The 19,641-nt window shown below is 42.0% G+C and overlaps 1 protein-coding gene across 4 annotated transcripts in view; it reads right to left on the bottom strand.

The window, feature by feature from the left end:
- Window positions 1-19,641, bottom strand: part of SPOPL (speckle type BTB/POZ protein like) — a 61,744-nt gene that overhangs the window by 4,668 nt on the left and 37,435 nt on the right. For 3 of the 4 annotated variants that reach the window (XM_037912022.2, XM_043524995.1, XM_037912023.2), the window contains 5 exons: window positions 12,154-12,331; window positions 11,999-12,054; window positions 8,316-8,438; window positions 1,253-1,395; window positions 1,098-1,151 (listed from right to left, as the gene is read on the bottom strand). In XM_037912022.2, the coding sequence (XP_037767950.1) occupies window positions 1,098-1,151; window positions 1,253-1,395; window positions 8,316-8,438; window positions 11,999-12,054; window positions 12,154-12,331 (554 nt within the window). The remainder of the gene's footprint in view (window positions 1-1,097; window positions 1,152-1,252; window positions 1,396-8,315; window positions 8,439-11,998; window positions 12,055-12,153; window positions 12,332-19,641) is intronic. The other variant, XM_037912024.2, reaches the window with a different exon arrangement.

Raw genomic sequence — 19,641 nt, 5'->3', positions numbered from 1 at the left:
GGGAGACATATGGATATGAAAACCTTTTGTTGCAGGTGAGTAAAGGAAAGGTACCCTAAGAAACTGTTCAGAAGTTCCAGCTCCCCTGTGCACACTTTGGGAGAACGCAAGAATTGTCAGGCCAGGCCAACTCTCTCCTCAAGATGCACTTCAGTTACAACACTTACAGGAAAGCAGCCAACCATAGAGAGCTAGGTTGTACAACAGCAGAGGATAGCTAATTTTTAAATCTTTGTTTTTAAAAGTTAAAATGATTTGGAACAGTCAAACTATGTACCAGCTAACCTAGCTAACTGTGTGATCTTATCTATCTAGGTTCTTATACGGATGCTCAGCACTGGAAATATGTTTGTCACCTTATTTCTACCTCCCCTTCCTGCTTGTCTCGCTTATTTGCTGCCTCTTCTTTCATATTAGAATGAGAACTCTGTGTCTGCCTGTGTATTTGCAGAGTGCCTAATACAAGAGAGTCCTGATCCTGGCTGGAGCCTTTGTACATTGTCATAATACAAAATAGTAGCCCCACTCCCCACATCTATGTTCCAGCCATCCGTAGCTGCTCTCTGTTCCATCTGCTCTGGAGTAGGGCCTCTTTCTTTGCTGCAGCCTTCATGGGCACAAAGAGAAACTTGGCAGATTTATATATAAAGAGAGGAAAAGATGCATTTGCACAGTTTGCTGCTGCTCTCTCACTGCTCCCCGCAGCAGCAAACTGTACTGAAGTGAGTAAGTAAAAGCTAACGTTGGCTGCTGTTGTCATCTTCTGGCAGAGGACAGACTAGCCTCAGCTCTTCTCCTTTGTGGAAGGGAAAATAAAGTGGGGGAAGAACTGTGGGGAAGTATCTCCCAGAAAGCAAGGCTTCTGTTGCAGCAGCTTTACTTCACTTGCAATCAGCAATTATCTCAATCATGTGAGAATGAAGGTGGCATTGACATTTACAAAGGATGCCTTCCACTGCTAAACAGACTATAACAGGTTTGTCTTTACTCCCATGGAAGTCAAAGCAGAGTGTAGCTCTCTTGTACTAGTGGGTAATTTGGGATATACTCTTGTGTAGGAAAAAGTAACTTTAAACTTTGTGAATCATTTTACTTACTTGCTATTCCAGTTTTTCCCATCTTTACACCCAAGTTGTCTAAGAACACTGCACCTATGACAGGGGAAGTTATACAAAAACATTTAGAAGGAAAGGATATTTAAGTACAGATATTTAAGGCATTATTTCAAGTGTAATAAAGGAACATTACTTGCCTGTTAATAAAATCTATTGCTTGTGCTTTCAACTGTTCTGCGCTGTGCAAATCTGCGAGGATAAGAATGTCAGCAACGTTTTCTACTGAGAGGTTACTACAGAGTGCCTCCTCACACATGACCTTCAGCCGTTCCAGTGCATACTAATGAAAGAAAAAACTATACTAATCATTCTTCACACTTATTCTTTCTGCTGTAATCTGTAAAGTACAACAAATCTAAAACACAATTTGCCCCACTCCTGTGATGTGCTTAGCACCATTCCTGATGACTGACTAGTGTTCCTCACAGGAGAATTATTAAAACTGCTACCTTAAAATTAATTTATTCCCCCTCTCCCCCTGTACTAACGAAGAAAAGCTGAAGAGAAGCCATAAATAATATTATTATTTAAATATTAGGATTATAGGAACTGCAATATCAGATCAGACCAATGGCTCAATAATCCAGTAAAATATTTCACAGTGTCAGTCTCAGAAATTTCAGATTAAAGTGCAAGAAGCCTCAGAGGAAAATTATATAAAATTCCACTGGAGGGGAAGGTTCTTCCTAACCCTTGCCAGTGATTTGCTTATTCCCTAGCTAGAACATCCATAATTGCATTATTAGACATAACTCTTTTAAACTCCTCCTAACCTCTTATTGCCACAATATACCATTGAGGGTAAATTCCAAAGGTATACACGAGTCCCCAAAAAACCCTGGTCAGTTATAAATTTGTTGTATTTCATTATATATGTTCAATAATTCTTGTACAAAGAAAAAGGGTGAATAAGGAGTACCTAATTTCCCCACTGAAAGCTTTTTTTGTATACCTTTATAATATCACCCACTCTTTCAGGGAGAAACTGATAGGTACTATGTAAATAAAGTATCACAATCTGTCCTTAATTTAAAGAATCCCAAACTTGAGTCACAGAATACAGCATTTTTTCCATGCCTCAAATCATTTAGTTTTCCCATCTCTGCACCTCTCATATGTCTGCTATATTATTGAGATAGGGTGACCAGAACTGAACCCAGCAATCTAGGTAAAGGTATGCTATTGATATGTAAAGGAATCATTTTGTGTATTCTCTTTCGTATTGTATACATCTTAACAGTTTACTTTTTGACCACTGCTGAACATTGAGCAGGTTTTCATTAAGCTGTACATAACACCACCCAGATCTTTTTTCTGTGTGGTTACTTACTTTAGAATCCATCATTTGTAAAAGTAATTCCAAAGTTTCCATGACAAACTTAGAAACAATCGCTGCACAAAATAGCGAAGCTGCCACATGTATTTGTTACTTTTTATTTGCATTTTATTTATATTAATATTTATCTGCACAAAGGAAAACTCTACCACTTTATTTCTTAGCTAAATTTTTCTATTCTCAGACCACATTATTTTTATTTTAGATGTATTGTTGTACTGTTTTCTAGGGTGCTTCTATTTGGATTATATAAGTAAAAGCCAGTTATGATAAAGCCATCCCTAGCAGACAAGACAGAAGTTTAATAGAGTTGCTTTTGTAACATTGCAGAACTACTTTTTCAGACTATTATTTTTCATTCATGAGAAAGGCAGAGCAAGCAGCCTTTGGCAGTTTCTAGTTATTACATTCTCTGTATTTAGCAATCATGCCTTGGATAAAAGTCTTCATTCATACAGAAACACTACTACTCCAGTTCTCTCCACTCTTGAGTGCCTTTAACATCTGTCTCAGACTCAATGAGATCTTGAAGATGAGGCACTGTCAGAGAGGTATGAGGAGAGAACTAAACTACTGCATCATCAAAGCCTGGATAGCACTAATCCAATAGTTCAGAAGGAATATAAGAATGAAGTTTTTGACAAATTTAGCCACGAAGGGGCAAGTCAGTGCTGTGTGTATGTTAAAGAAGGTGCTAGGGTTGATCATGGGAGCTACAAACCTTACTTCAGTACCAGAAAAATTACTTCAAAATATAATTTCAGGTTAGTATAATAAACAAACCAGTACAGATTCCATAAGAAAAAATCTGCTTCTCTAACCTAGTAGGAGTCTCTATGCAAAGTCAACTAAGCAGCTGGGGAAGGACCTGGTAACACAGCTACATTATTGGGCATGACATCAGATAAAATGTAGACAAGTCTAAGGTAATACACCTTGAAAGGAACAAAGCGAACAGTTCACATATGGCTGGCTTTTAAATTACTTATACCCACTTAGAAGAAGATAACTAAGCTCTGGTCTACACTACGGGGTTAGGTCGAATTTAGCCATGTTAGGTCGATTTTAAAATGAATGCGTCTACACAACCAACCCCGTTCCGTCGACCTAAAGGGCTCTTAAAATCAACTTCTGTACTCCTCCCTGGTGAGAAGAGTAGAGCCAAAATCAACCTTGCTGGGTCGAATTTGGGGTACTGCAGATGCAATTGGACAGTATTGGCCTCCGGAAGCTATCCCAGAGTGCTCCAATGTGACTGCTCTGGACAGCACTTTGAACTCCAATGCACTAGCCAGGTACAGAGTAAAAGCCCCGGGAAATTTTGAATTTAATTTCCTATTTGGTCAGCGTGGAGAGCTCAGCAGCACAGGTGACCATGCAGTCCCCCCAGAATCACAAACAAGCTTCAGCATGGACTGAAAGGGAGACACTGGATCTGATTGCTGTATGGGGAGAAGAATCTGTGCAGGCCAAACTCCGATCAAAAAGGAGAAATGCTAATATATGCCAAAATCGCACAGGGCATGGTGGAGAGAGGCTACAACAAGGACACACAGCAGTGCCACGTGAAACTTAAGGAGCTCAGGCAAGCCTACCAAAAGACAAAGGAGGCAAATGGTCGCTCCGGATCAGAGCCACATACATGCCACTTCTATGATCAGCTGCATGGCATTCTAGGAGGGGGACCCTAGCACTACCCCACCACTGTCCGTGGACACCTGCAAGGGGGGAGTCTCACACAACAGGGAGGAGGATTTTGTGGATGAGGAAGAGGAGAATGCGCAGCAGGCAAGTGGTGAATCCGTTCTCCCCGGCAGCCAGAACCTTTTCATCACCTGGAGCCAATACCCTCCCAAGGCGGGATCCCCGACCCAGAAGCCGGAGAAGCAGCTCAGGTGAGTGCACATTTGTAACTTCAGTACAGGGTTTAAAAGCAATATGTTTGCTGTTTAATGTTTGATTTGCCCTGAAGAATTGGGATGCATTCAGGGCCAGTACAGCTACTGGAAAAGTCTGTTAACGTGTCTGGGGATGGAGCGGGAATCCTCCAGGGACATCTCCATGAAGCTCTCCTGGAGGTACTCTGAAAGCCTTTGCAGAAGCTTTCCTGGGAGGACTGCCTTATTTCGTCCTCCACGATAGGACACTTTACCACTCCAAGCCAGTAGCAAGTAGTCTGGAATCATTGCAGCACAAAGCATGGCAGCGAATGGTCCTGGGTTTTGGTCGCATTCAAGCGACATTCGGTCTTTATCTTTCTGTGTTAGCCTCGGGAGAGTGATATCATTCATGGTCACCTGGTTGAAATAGGGGAATTTTTGTAAGGGAACAATAAAAGGACCCCGTTGTTGCTGGGTTGTTTGCGCTTGACTAAAAGGGATCATCCCAGAGAATAGCCATGTGGTGGGGTGGGGGGAGGTGTGTGCTGCACATCCACACAAAAACCGCAGCCCCTCCTTTTAAAATGTGAAACCCAACCGGCATTGCTTGCTATGGGAAAGGATGATGCTGCAGTTTGAAACCATTCCCACATGTTATGAAGATGGCAGAAGTCAACCCCGGGTACCAAAAGGCTTACCATGGCTGCCTGGAAACCGAATTCTGTTGCCCAAACGTGTGTGATGTGTCACCACACCAGCAGGCGCTCAAATATAAAAGGCAAAATGTGACCTTATACCTAAAGCACATGTGCTGTGAATTGCTTGATTCACTGTGAAAGAGTCTCCCTTTTGTTCTCAGAAATGTATCTTAAATTTTACTCTCCCTTTTTATCTCCACTCCCCCTAGTGCAAATGTTTCTATGCTCCCCCTATTATCTCCATCCCTGAGGTTATCGCAGATCAGAAAGCAAAAAAAACGCACTTGCGATGACATGTTTTCCGAGCTCCTGCAGTCCTCCTGCACTGATAGGGCACAGCTTAATGCACGGAGGCATTCAGTGGCAGAGACCAGGAAAGCATTAAACGAGCATGATGAGCAGAGGCAGGAGGTGATGCTGAGGTTAATGGGGGAGCAAACAGACATGATGAAATGTCTGTTGGAGCTGCAGGAAAGCCAACAAGAGCACAGACCCCCCGTTGCATCCATTGTACAAGTTCCATATCCTCCTCACCCAGACGCCCAAGAACGCCGGGGTGGGGTGGGGGGGGGGGGCGGGGGAAGCTCTAGGCACCCAGCCACTCCACTCCACTCCAGAGGATGGCCCAAACAACAAAAGGGTGTCATTCAAACAGTTTTGATTTGTAGTGTGGCTACAGTAAGCAATGGGGCCTTGTCCTTCCCTCTTCCTGCACCCCACCCCACTCGGGCTACCTTGTCAGTTATCTCACTTTTTTAAAATTAATAAAGAAAGAAAGCATGGTTTCAAAACAGTAGTTACTTTATTTCCTTTGCCAGCTGTGATTGAAGGGGGGGGAGGGTGGTTGGCTTACAGGGAATTAAAATCAACAAAGGGGGTGGGTTTGCAGCAAGAAGAAACACACACACACAACTGTCACACCGTAGCCTGGCCGGTCATGAAACTGGTTTTCAAAGCCTCTCTAATGCGCAGCATACCTAGCCATGCTCTTCTAATCGCCCGAGTGTCTGGCTGCTCAGAATCAGCTGCCAGGCGATTTGCCTCAACCTCCCACCCCGCCATAAACGTCTCCCCCTTACTCTCACAGATATTATGGAGCACACAGCAAGTAGCAATAACAATGGGAATGCTGGTTGCGCTGAGGTTTAACCTAGTCAGCGAACAGCACCAGCGAGCTTTTAAACGTCCAAAGGCACATTTTACCACCATTCTGCACTTGCTCAGCCTATAATTGCACTGCTCCTTACTACTGTCCAGGCTGCCTGTGTACGGCTACATGAGACATGGGAGCAAGGGGTAGGCTGGGTCCCAAAGGGTAACTATTGGCATTTCAACATCCCCGACGGTAATTTTCTGGTCTGGGAAGTAAGCCCCTTCTTGCAACTGCTCGAACAGCCCCGAGTTCCTAAAGATGTGAGCGTCATGCACCTTTCCTGGCCATCCCACGTTGACGTTGGTGAAACATCCCTTGTGATCCACCAGTGCTTGCAGCACCATTGAGAAGTACCCCTTGTGGTTTACGTACTGGTTGGCAAGGTGGTCCAGTGCCAAGATAGGGATATGTGTTCCATCTGTTGCCCCACCACAGTTAGGGAACCCCACTGCAGCAAAACCATCCAGTATGACCTGCGCATTTCCCAGAGTCACTACCCTTGATAGCAGGTGGTCAGTGATTGCACTGGCTACTTGGATCACAGCAGTCCCCACAGTAGACTTGCCCGCTCCAAATTGATTCCTGACTGATCGGTAGCAGTCAGGCGTTGCAAGCTTCCAAGAGCTATCGCCGCTCGCTTCTCAACAGTCAGGGCAGCTCTCATCTTGGTATTCCTACGCTTCAGGGCGGGTGAAAGCAACTCACAAAGTTCAAGGAAAGTGGCCTTATGGATGCGAAAGTTTCGGAGCCACTGTGAATCATCCCATACCTGCAACGCTATGCAGTCCCCCCAGTCTATGCTTGTTTGCTAGGCCCAGAATCGGCATTCCACTGTAGCAACCAGCCCCACTGCCGCCATGATGTCCCAATTGCCACAGCCCATGCTTCAGCAACGTCTGTGTCCATGTCCTCATCACAAGCGTCCTCGTGCTGGCATCTCTTAGCCCAGTTCTGCACATACTTCAGGATAATGTGAGCATTGTAAACACCTTGCGCAACAGCAGCGGTGAGCTGAGCGGGCTCCATGCTTGCCAAGGTATGGCGTCTGCACAGGTAACCCAGGAAAAAAGGTGCGAAACGATTGTCTGCTGTTGCTTTCATGGAGGGAGAGAGGAAGGGAGGGAGGGGCGACTGACGACATGTACCCAAAACCACCCTCGACAATGCTTTTGCCCCATCAGGCATTGGGAGCTTAACCCAGAATTCCAATGGGCAGCGGAGACTGCGGGAACTGTGGGATAGCTACCCACAGTGCACTGCTCCATAAGTCAATGCTAGCCACGGTACTGAGGACACACTCCGCTGACTTAATGCGCTTAGTGGGGACATACACAATCGACTGTATAAAATCGATTTCTAAAAACCGACTTCTATAAAATCAACCTAATTTCGTAGTGTAGACATACCCTTAGACTTCATAGTGGACAGCTAGATGAAATTTCAGCTCAATGTGCAACAGCAGTGGAAAGAGCAAAAGATATTACATTTGTACAGTATTTTAAAAAGATTTTTGAATAGTATGTTAAAATATGAAATGGAATTAGATCACCTTGAATACTGTGGTGTTGTTGTTGAAGTCCCCCTTTTCAAGAAGGGCAGAACAGAAGGAAGAACATTTCAGAGGAACAGTGAAAGTATTTAAAGGGTAGGCTTAAAGGGTAAATATTTAAAGGCAAGAATTAGGTACAAGAACAGATTTGAACTATTTAGGGTACTGAGGAGACAGAAAGATGACAAAGTTATAGAAGTAGTAATGGTTTAGAGAAGGCAGTCATTAAAGCCCTGTTATTTATCCTGTCTCATAATACAAAGATCAAGGACACACTTTTGTCATTACTGATCTTCTAAAGGATATTTAATGCTCCTCCAATTTCTTCGGAAGAATCTTGGTAGTACATACTCCCAGCAGCCATGGAAAGTTTTATATTTTTCTAATCTTCCCACCATTTAAAAAAAAAAAAAAAAAAAAAAAAATCTTTCTCCCTCCAAGCCACTCCATTTCTTATATCTGTTGGTGCATCTGTTTATTTTTCTTCGACATCAATTGTGTATTTAAACAACTCAAAATATATGTTTTTCGAACAGGGATTTCTAAAACAACAATTCTGAGGACTTTAAGAGCTAATTACTTACTTTGTCTGCAGCTGCCAACAAGTTGTCAGCCATTTTGTCAAGGTTTGGCGCTTTCCCTGTGTAAATGAATCTCATCATTTCTTTAAAAACCTCAGGGTCTACATCATTTATTTCTACACGATTCTATTGAATAAAAACAAAAAAAGGAAAACCATAACACCTATAAATTTTGGAGTAAAAATTTAAGATCACCTGGTTTGCTTATTACAAGTTTTTATTTCATATCCATCATATAGAACCTTACAAGGTTAAGTTGGCACTTCTAGATTCAGCTATAGACCTAGAGTCAAGCTCCTCTTTTACCAGCAGCTTTACAAGTTAGTCAGACGGACATCATAGCTCCTTTTAGACATGGCTGGATTTGTATGGAATCTGCAGTGCAAAAGTTATCTTAAAGTATATACAGAGAATCCTAAATATGGTCTATGGAATTTTTAAAAATACATCCTGGCCTGGATTTAAATCCATCAACATGTCTTTGAACAGAAGAGACTAAGTACTGGAGAGAGCAAAAAGTTAGCCAGCAGCAAACAAGAGAGTTAGCTTTAATTTGCTCAGTTTAATAGGGCCAATTTGTTCTGAAAGTTATTCTCAAAGGAGGCCCGGCAAAGACTGTATTTGTACCTCACCTGAATCCTACAGTTTAGGGCTCTCCATTAAGAAATGCATGGCCCTGGTCTTTGCAAGTTAGAACCTGAATTTCATCAGCATCCCTAAATACAGCTGTTGCAGTAGGATAGCGTGTTGAGACACAGGCCGTAAAAAGACAAGGACCAGGATCTTGAAATGGATACAGAATTGGAAGGCCATTATGCATTTTGAAGTAGCTGTAGTTTTTAGTACAGGGTCCTCCTCACCTATGGGATTCACTTACAAGAGGAAACATCATTGTACCCATCACTGGACTCCAACTGAGAACCTTCAGTGAAAATGAGAACTGTCCACTAAAAATCCTTTGGGATCTACCCAAGAGCAAAGTATGAATACACATTAATGAAATTCCACCTACTGCTGCTGCTGCACCAGGCAAGCTCTTAGCAGCACACTGTTAAGAACAGAGTTAATATATACACATATGTTTGAGCTCTGCATAGCCCTATAATCACAGACTCATGGTCACCAAGGCTCAATAGGACAAAATTCTTTTGCAAGCAACCCTAATATTGCCATAGAATTTAACTTGTATCTTCACGAAATGGACTTGATGTTCCATTTCTCACTCCCCAAACACACCCAATGATTGTTAAGTTGAAAATCCTCATGAACATTAAAGTTAGTCAGTGATATTCAACTATGGATTTTTATTTTGATTTATTTATTTATTTGCTAGGTTCTGCAGGTGATCCAGATCTATGGGCTTTCACAGTTGCATTGTTATCCAGGTGGCCTGCTTCAAAATCTTACTTCCTATGTATGCTAAGGAAGGAGGAAGCTTGCAAACAACTACACCAGCTCAGTTTCTGAGCTCCACAGGCTTGAGCTGCTGTGATTTTCACCAGACAGTCCAGCTGCCCAGTCTACATTTATGGTTCCCTATGCTCCTTGGCTGCAAGCTGGAGTCTCTCTTGCTGCTGCCTAGCTACGTGGAACAGGATAGTGAGTATGCCCTGTAATAGAGCTGCAGGAAGTCCCAACAGAGAGACAGAAAAAAGCCTTTCAGGCGCCTGAGTGCAGCAAAATGGTAAATTCCATGTCATCTTGGAAAAATACCAAATTTTGGGCCATGAAATCATTGAGTCTATCGGTCACTAGTTGTGATGAAGGGTACCCTGCAAACCCAGGAAAAATATACTGCATCATTTAATGCTTTGTTCATATTTTCAATGTTATCTTCACACCCATAAAGGCTAGAAAGAGAACCAAGATTCTAGCGCATAATACTGCTCCAAGGGCTGAAATCCATGGCAAGTTCTATAGCTGCAGAACTATGGAATACACAGATTCAGGCCGAGAACAATTCAGATGAATATCATCTCCAGATCTAATAGGGATTACAAGGGCTCCAAGACGAGGAGCAATGGTCTCAAGTTGCAGTGGGGGAGGTTTAGGTTGGATATTAGGAAAAACTTTTTCACTAGGAGGGTGGTGAAACACTGGAATGCGTTACCTAGGGAGGTGATGGAATCTCCTTCCTTAGAAGTTTTTAAGGTCAGGATTGACAAAGCCCTGGCTGGGATGATTTAGTCGGGGATTGGTCCTGCTTTGAGCAGGGGGTTGGACTACATGACCTCCGGAGGTCCCTTCCAACCCTGATATTCTATGATTCTATGTTACAGCTAAGGTACAACTGGAATAGTTTAGCCATTGTCTATTGGATAACCGTGCCCAAGGAGGAGATATTAGAGATTTTGGGATAACTAGCATGTGATAGTTTCTTGAGACCGTATGTCCTTCCCAGAGTTTCAAAATTTGTTAGGTTGCCCCATCTCTCAAGGAGGTGATGACATTCACGTGGTGGCCCCAACCACTGAGAGCTAGCTTTCACTAACCAAGAGGAGAAAGAGTCAAGTTTGCATGAAGTGGCACTGATTTACTTCAATGCTTTTAGAACCAGGGCTTGCAAAGCTAGCCCAAACCCAGTCAGAGCAAGCAGTACAGTTACCTATTCTGCAGTAGTTCCCCAATTCTATAGTACTGGAGAAATTGCTAGAATTTGAAAGGTTTCGGAGTAACAGCCGTGTTAGTCTGTATTCGCAAAAAGAAAAGGAGTACTTGTGGCACCTTAGAGACTAACCAATTTATTTGAGCATAAGCTTTCATGAGCTACAGTATGCATCCGATGAAGTGAGCTGTAGCTCACGAAAGCTTATGCTCAAATAAACTGGTTAGTCTCTAAGGTGCCACAAGTACTCCTTTTCTTTTTTCTAGAATTTGAAGTATTCTTTTCCATTACATAGGTAGATGGCTCCTCACTGTAGGAGATATAAAGAGCATGAAGCAATCTGGACTTATTAAACTACTATCCCTGTAGACCAGTTGTATGCGTGAAGTGTTTGTGGAATCTGTGGTTGAAGAGAATGATCTCAGTCTCCCCTCAAGGCTTCCTTGCAAAGTTAATTTGAGTTACAACTCTAACCCTAACTCTAGACATGTACACATACATCCCTTAACTCAAGTGGGGTGGTGCTTTTAACTCTAGTTGGCTGGCTCATAAGTGGTAATAGGCTACAGCTGATGTGAGTGCAACTTGCCAGCTGCTAATACAACTACTCTAGTGTGGACATGGCATAGCTCCACTTGAATGCCACTAGTTCTGCAGTATCTTACCACAATTCTCCTTGTGTGCTCAGAAATGACAGACAAATGTTCACAATTCACTGAAGCCTCCTTGGCTCATCTTACTGCAGCACAAAGAACCAGGGGATACACCCCAAAAGTCTTAGTGCCACACAAAGATGAGTGAACCATCAGCATGGACAGAGCAGCTCAAGTGTAATTTCACAATGTGGCCACTCTCATTTGAGCTACGCTAGTTTGAGAGAAGATAGCTTGAGTTACTGACATAGAGTGGCGTCAACTCAATGATATCTTGAGATATTTACCTGGTTGATATAACTTTTTCCATATTAAGTACTCACTTTTATCTTTCTCAATCCATGAAGTACAATTGAGTTTTCTATAAATTTTACCTTTTCTTTGGAATCAGAATGAGAATGGCACCTTAAACTTTCAGTCCCGCTTACCTTTTTGCTTTCCTCCATTTCATGTTCAAACATTGCATTAAAAACTGGTGAACGAGCTGTAGCAAAAGAATTAAGCATTAAATACAATTAAATAGCCGAATTTTAACATTTTTATTTAATAAAAAAAATGTTACAATACAAAAGTAAAAAAGTACCTGCAAGGACAGACTTATGAGCTTTGAATTCTTGTCCTCCTACACAAAAACTGCAATCTGTAAATCTTGTGGTTTCCCAGAGATTCCCTAAATCTTCTGCTAGTCGACATTCAGGTACCTTCAAAGTGTTTGTATTAGACTGTCCTGATATATTTACTGAGTCTTGGACCACGCTTACCTAACAGAAAATCACAGTAAGATAGAAACTCCTTCATAACTGATGCCAATGATCATTAAATTTTAGCACCTACACTAGAACTTGAGTAATTCTTAGACAAAACAAGAATATGATTGGTGCTTCTGTCTCTCCCCCACAACCCTAAACCAGTCAAAATGCAATAGTGGAAAAGACTACATTTCAAAGAGGCTAGGTTTTATGGAACAATACTAGAGCCAAAGAAACAAACTTTTTAAGAAGTGTAAGAGAAATAAGCTTTTTCTTTTCAAGGATACAAACACTGTTCATTTAGTGCAGTTATCTGACCAAGACAAAAATCAAGAGCATGATGCCACAAACAGCATGATAAAGAGGCCAGAGATTATATGAAAGGCAGACACTATTCTTGGGAGAGAAATGGAATCTCTAATTAAAAATTATTGCTATTTCGGAGACAATCAACAAAATATAAGACTCTCCACACACCTGAGAAACAGAACACATATTAGTAAGTGTTGTTAGTTTAAAGGCTCTCCCTTTACTGAACCCAAACTGATTATGTGAGCACAGAAGAAGCAGAGTTTCATAAAAGTGATCCTGGGTAGTTCTTATCAGTAAATTACCCCAATTAGTCAAAACGAACTTGTACAACTTTATTTAAAACGGTAGACTGATAAAGCAAATGAACTAAGTACCAGTAAAATACAGCTCTTTCATTATTCAGTTTGCCTTTGCCCCACAGGAGCACAAATTAAATGTGGATACTTTCCTTTTAAAGAGTTTTAAAGTGGTTCTTCTAGAAAAAATGAGTCTGTAATGTAGCATAGAGGCACCATATAAACTCAAATGTTTGTGCATAAGATGTTAAATTTGGTTTTAAATTAAATTAAACCAAGAAGATTGTGAAAGATGTGCATCTGAAGTGGTTCTTGACTTTTTTTTTCCCCTCCCTGTATTTTGCTGGCTTTTTTTGTCTTTGGGAAGGAATGGAAAGATGATAGTGGTGTTTTTGAGGGTATGTCTACACTGCAACTAAAAACCTGCGGCTGGCCCATGCCAGCTGACTCAGGCTTGCAGGGATCAGGCTATAGGGGCTGTTGAATTCCAGAGTAAAAACTTGGGGTCTGGCTGCTACCCAGGCTCTAGGACCCTCTGAGGTGGGAGAGTCTGAGAACGCAGGCTGCAGCCCAAGCCCCAACCTCTACACCACAATGAAACAGTCCTTTAGCCCATGCCTGAGCCACCTGGCATGGACCAGCGGCAAGTTTTTAATTTAAGTGTAGATATACCTTGAGAGTCTGCTCACAGACTGAACACCATCTTTTTGCTCTATGGTGATGGGGAAACAAATGAGGAACAGCTGAGCAGGGGGCCTGATCTGGTGAAAATGCCTGGAAATTCTACTCTCCTTTAGGGAGCTTAAAGTGAGCCAAAGCAGTCTTGAGAAACCATGGACTGGTGCCGGTCCCCGAAATCTCCTTGACACAGTTTAGGAAGGTAGCATGCTGGTCCCTGGTATCAAAGAGACTGAGAAACATTGAGCTAAAGGATCTTGATCTGTGATTCTCCAAATTAAGCTATAGAAATTTAGAAGTGGAATAGGTAAGGTGAGAGCACTCAACTGACTGCTCTGTTTGGAGTTCCAGAGCCAGAGAACATGGTTCAAAGGCAGAAGGATGTGGCCAAGCCCCATGGACATGTCTGAGTTGAACAACCTAAACTTCATTTGAGCAGTCTAAATGTCAGATAAGGAAAGGAAGGATGGTCCAGTGGTTAAAACACTAATGTAAAACTTGGGTTCAATTCCCTGCCTCGCCACAGACTTCATGCGTGACTTTGGGCAATTCCTGAGGCCTGGGTCTGTACTACGAAATTCTGCCAGTTTAGTTGTCAATCTACCGGGGGGGAGGGAGGGGGCACACTTCACACATTCTAAGTGATAGGATTATTCTGGCCACCTCGCTGTAGATGCAACGATATTAGCAGAGGTGTAAAAAGAAAAGGAGTACTTGTGGCACCTTAGAGACTAACCAATTTATTTGAGCATAAGCTTTCGTGAGGTTCAGCTCACTTCATCGGATGCTCACGAAAGCTTATGGTCAAATAAATTGGTTAGTCTCTAAGGTGCCACAAGTCCTCCTTTTCTTTTTGTGAATACAGACTAACACGGCTGTTACTCTGAAACCTAGCAGAGGTGTGTTTCTGTTGGCATAGCTAATGTCATTCAGGAAGGTGATGTAGCTATGCTAGCAGAACTCTTTCTGCTAGTTTACACTGTATCTACACAAGGGGGTTCTGTCAATATAGGGACAGCAGCTACAGCTCTGTAGTGTATTCAAGACCTGAGCATGTCCTTCTGCTTCAGTTCCCCCTCTATAAAATGGGTTACAATAGTACTTTCCTATCTCACAGGGATGTTGAGATGATAAAAACTTTAAAGACTGTGATACTCTGATATTATGATAAGAAAGGCCATACAAGTACTTAAGTGATCTAGATCACGATCCAGAAAAGGTCTATGACATTAGCTTAAGTTAACAGGATATTATATAATTTTTTCATCTGCACAATTTTAATGTTAGGCTACACATTTTATTACAGTAAGGGATAATGAATTAGCTACTTAAATATTACATACTGACTCCAAAAGCTAAGTTTCACAATCTCTGCTACAGCCATAATGATTAGTGTCAGTTTTTGGATGCCTGTTACATTGGCATTTTTTTCTGTGGCTGTTTTAAAACAACCCTGAACTATGTTCTGACCCCCTCCCCCCGCTTATAAATCCTCATTATCACAAGTTTATAACTCAACCATTAAAAACTTCTCAGGGCAGAAATTTTCAACTACCACATATTTTCCTAGTGAAAACACAGCATACTGGGCTTTAGTAGTACTGAAAAGACCACCAATGGCAACATGCAACAAGGTGGAGGGCCCCAGCTAATCTGCATGCTAATATGTACAGAAATGGTGCAATTTGGTAACAGTCCACATAATCCCAAGCAATCTCGCTCTACATTCCTTTCTCCAACGATCACACCATCCCCACTATGCCCCTCATTTCTTATGTTAGGTTTATCTTTGTCTTCTCCCACTCTTCCATCCTCCTGTCCCCTTTTCCTTAGTCCCTTTTTTATGAGCCTATAAGAATGAAGAAAGTTTAAGGCCAGAAAGTATCATTGTGATCATCTAGTCTGACCTCCTGCACATTGAGACCACAGAACTCGCCCACCCACTCCTGTCGTAGACCCATAACCTCTGGCTGAATTACTGAAGTCCTCAAATCATGTTTTAAAGACTTCATGTTACAGAGATTCAACCATTCACTACAACAGAACCTCAGAGTTTTGAGCACATGGGGAATGGAGGCTGTTCATAACTCTGAAATGTTCATAACTCCACGAAAGCTTATGCTCAAATGAATTTGTTAGTCTCGAAGTTGCCACAAGCACTCCTGTTCTTTTTTCTGAACAGAATTGTTATGGTTGTTCTTTCAAAAGTTTCCAACTGAACACTGACTTAATACGGCTTTGAAACTATTATGCAGAAGAAAAATGCTGCTTTTAACCATCTTAATTTAAATGAAACAAGCACAGAAACAGTTTTCTTATCTTGTCAAATAGTTTTTTATAAACTTTCCCTTTATTTTTTTAGTGGTTTACTTTTAAACACAGTACTATACTGCATTTGCGTGTGTGCACATGTGTTGTGGGGGCCGGAGAGGCGTTTTTGTTGCTGCCTGATTGCGTACTTCCAGTTCCAAATGAGGTGTGTGCTTGACCAGTCAGTTTGGTAACTCTGGTGTTTGTAATGCTGAGGTTCTACTGTAGTTTAAACCTGCAAGTGACCCATTCCCTATGATGCAGAGCAGTGTTTCTCAAACTTTTTGTGCTGGCGACCCCCTTTGGGCTCAAAAAATTGTACCACCTCCATCCCATACTAACACTTGAAAAAACGTCAACCCCCTACCCTAAATATCATTAAGTAAATTATTAATAATACTCAGGACTGGCATGAGAGGGTGGCAAGCACGTCAACTGCCCAGGGCCCCATGCCAAAGCGGGCCCTGCAAAGCTAAGTTACATGCCTCAGGCCTGGGCTGCAGGGCTTGGGCTTGAGCCCCGGGTAGCGAGACTCGGGCTTTGACTTGAGCCTCACCATCTGGGGCTGAAGCATGTAACTTAGTTTCAAGCGGCCCTCTGTGGCGTAGGGCTCTGCTTGCCACCCCCGAATGCCAGTCTTGCACTTATCACCCCCTAAACCCATCCCATGACCCCCTCAGGTTGAGAAACATTGCTGTAGAGGAAGGCAAAAATAACCCTAGGATCTCTGCTAATCTTGTAACATGGGAGACTGGAATTGCACACAAGTATTCCAGACGAGGTGTTACCAGTGCCTTGTATAATGGTACTAACACTTTCCTATCTCTATTGGAAATACCTCGCCTGACACATCCTAAGATCGCATTAGGCTGTTTCATTGCTGCATCGCATTGGTGGCTCAAAGTTATCCTGTGATCAACTAATACACCTAGGTATTTCTCCTCTCTGCTGCTTCCAACTGATAAATCCCCAGTTTATAGTAAAAATTCTTGTTGTTAGTCCCTAAGAGCATGACCTCGCACTTTGCACTATTCAATTTCATCCAATTTATATCACTCCACTTTTCAAGGTCATCCAGATCTTCCTGTATGATATTCCGGTCCTCCTCCATTTTGGCAATACCTCCCAACTTTATTATTAGCAACCATAAATTTGTATGAATTAAACTGTAAGAGTTTTTTTTTTTTTTAAACGCCACTGAAGGTTAAGTTTCCTATTTAAATTTTACAAAACCGGCATAGGGAAAAACCAAAATATTGAAAATATCCTAAATAGATTATTTTCTATTTCTGATAGAATATCCTGCAATAATGAAAACTAAGGCAATAATCCTGTAAACGCTTCAAAAGGTATTTAAATTACTCAGAGGAATAATCCCATTGACTTCAGTGGGCCTACTCTTGCTTAAGGTTAAGAATACACAAATATTTGCAATTTTTTTTTCTTGAACTCTGATAAAATCGGTGTCATTTCCAAACAAAGTTGCTCCAATGTTAACAATGAAAAGTTATTTAGACTTTCAATATGTAAACGAAGTCACTATGACCTTTTTTATATGTACAGGCCAGGACTTTTTAAGATTCTCTCTCTCCTAAACGCATATTTAGGCAAATAGGATTTTCAAAAGCACCTACACGACTCACTGGCACAAGTCCCATTGTGATCAAACTAAAATCCTGATGGATTCCTTGACTTGCGGAAAATCAATGTGTCAGAGGATGGTGTTGGTTGCACATATAGCACAAGCTATTTGTTGTGTTTGAGGTTTTGTTGTTCTCACAGTAAGGATGTTAATGAGGCCCTGGACTTGCCTCTTTCACAACAGAGTCACAATTAAAACTCTAAACTTCTCAGGAGAAAAGAAAACTATATAAAATTAAAAATTATACTACTAATAAAGTAGTAAATACAGTATATCTACATTAGTACTTTAAGATTATAAAATGGGGAAAAAGTAAAGAACTGGCAACATGTAAATAAAAAGGTTAACCTTAAAAAATAAACTGAAATCGAAAATTGATTAAAAATCATGCTTTTTATCCATCCTGCTACTTGTCAGTGGTGACTCATCTTCTTAAGCAGCTGAGCATAACCCTGCTTGGCTGTTTGGCACTCCAGTCTTTGCTGTGGCTGAAAGCATAACCATATCACCATATCCTGCTGGCCACAGGAACACTAGCAGCATATTACAAAAGACAGTCTCGTGTGCAGCACTCTACATTAAATCTGAAGCAGACTGAATAATCCCCCTTCACCCTGCATGGAAGGAAAAAGAATGCGACGTTCTGCCTCCTTGACTTGGAGTTCTGGAACCCCATTAAGTGACTCCCCCTGAAAACCAGGGCTAGGTGTATCTACTAATTTTTTTTCCAAACTGTGCATACAGGTAGATTCACTTATTAGTAACCTCTTTGTTGCCAGCAAAAAAGTTGCCATTATTCAGCAGTTGTTCATAAGCAGCAGGCAGGTTTGTGGGGTTCTAGCCAGGGAAGGAAGTGCTGGAAACATGCCTTCTCTGGCTGCAGATTTGTAAAGGGAAATCATGCTTTACCAAAGCCATGTTGACACTTCCCCAACATATTGTGTTTAGCTAGGTGCCTGATAATTCTGTTCTTTACTATAGTTCCAACCAATTTGCCAGATATTGAAGTTATGCTTACTGGCCTGTAATTGCCAGGATCACCTCTAGGGCCTTTTTATTTTTTTAAAACAAAAAAATCAGCATTACATTAGCTATCATCCAGTAATTTGGTACAGAGGCCGATTTAAGTGATAGGTTACATACCACAGTTAGCAGTTCTGCAATTTCATACCTGAGCTCCTTCAGAACTCTTGGGGGAATACCTTGTGACTTAATAACTGTTAAATTTATCAATTTGTTCCAAAACCCATTCTATTGGCATCTCAATCTGGGACAGTTGCTCAGATTTGTCACCTCTCCCTGTGCGGTGGGAGGGGAGGTTGTGGGAGGCAGCAACAGGGGATCATGAGGGCCCATTGAGCCATACAATATACTTGTCCCTGTGAGCTAGAGAGGGAGGCTGTAGGGAGGGCAACAGTGGGGAGAGAAACCATGTAGCTCGCCAGGCCCCAAAACACCCTTGCCTCCCTGAGGAAAGCCCTAGTACCTACACCGCAGCCTCCCTCCCCAATGCTGCTCTGCCCACAGCTTCCCCACCCAGCCACAGCACCAAGACTCCAGCAGGGGATGCGAGCTACCCAGCCCCTTAGTTCCTGTATGGTCACCAGGTGGAGGCAGGTTTGCAGGGCTGCAGCCAGGGAAGGAAGCATTGAGATGTGCCAAGCACTGGCACGTCTTTCCTTGACTGCAGCCCTGCTAATCTACCTATGGCCAGGGGCTTCCTTCCCCCAAAAAAGTTCTCAGTATGTGGCATGCCATTTCCAATATCCAAATCCCACTAACATCAAAGTGAAAGGGATGGGATTGGTTCCTGGCAAAACATTGCTATTTACCAGAAGTTGTCAATATCAGGATTGCTATAAAGCAGCTTCCACAGTATAACATAATTTAAAAAAGTAGTAATTACTGATTTTTGGCTAGGAACTGTCTCCAGACCTGTGTATAAGTGATGTAAAAACAGGGATTCAGAATTAAAGCTGAAAAAATATTGTCATTTGTAGGTAGGTTCCTTTGTCATAGTGCCTCAAAACTGTGTAAAGTCTTTCACATAGCAGCCTAAAAGCTACAACAGAATAGCGGAATAA

This window comes from Chelonia mydas, chromosome 11 (assembly GCF_015237465.2).
Source record: "Chelonia mydas isolate rCheMyd1 chromosome 11, rCheMyd1.pri.v2, whole genome shotgun sequence".
Classification (NCBI taxonomy): domain Eukaryota; kingdom Metazoa; phylum Chordata; order Testudines; family Cheloniidae; genus Chelonia; species Chelonia mydas.
This window is presented reverse-complemented; position numbering and strand designations above follow the sequence as displayed.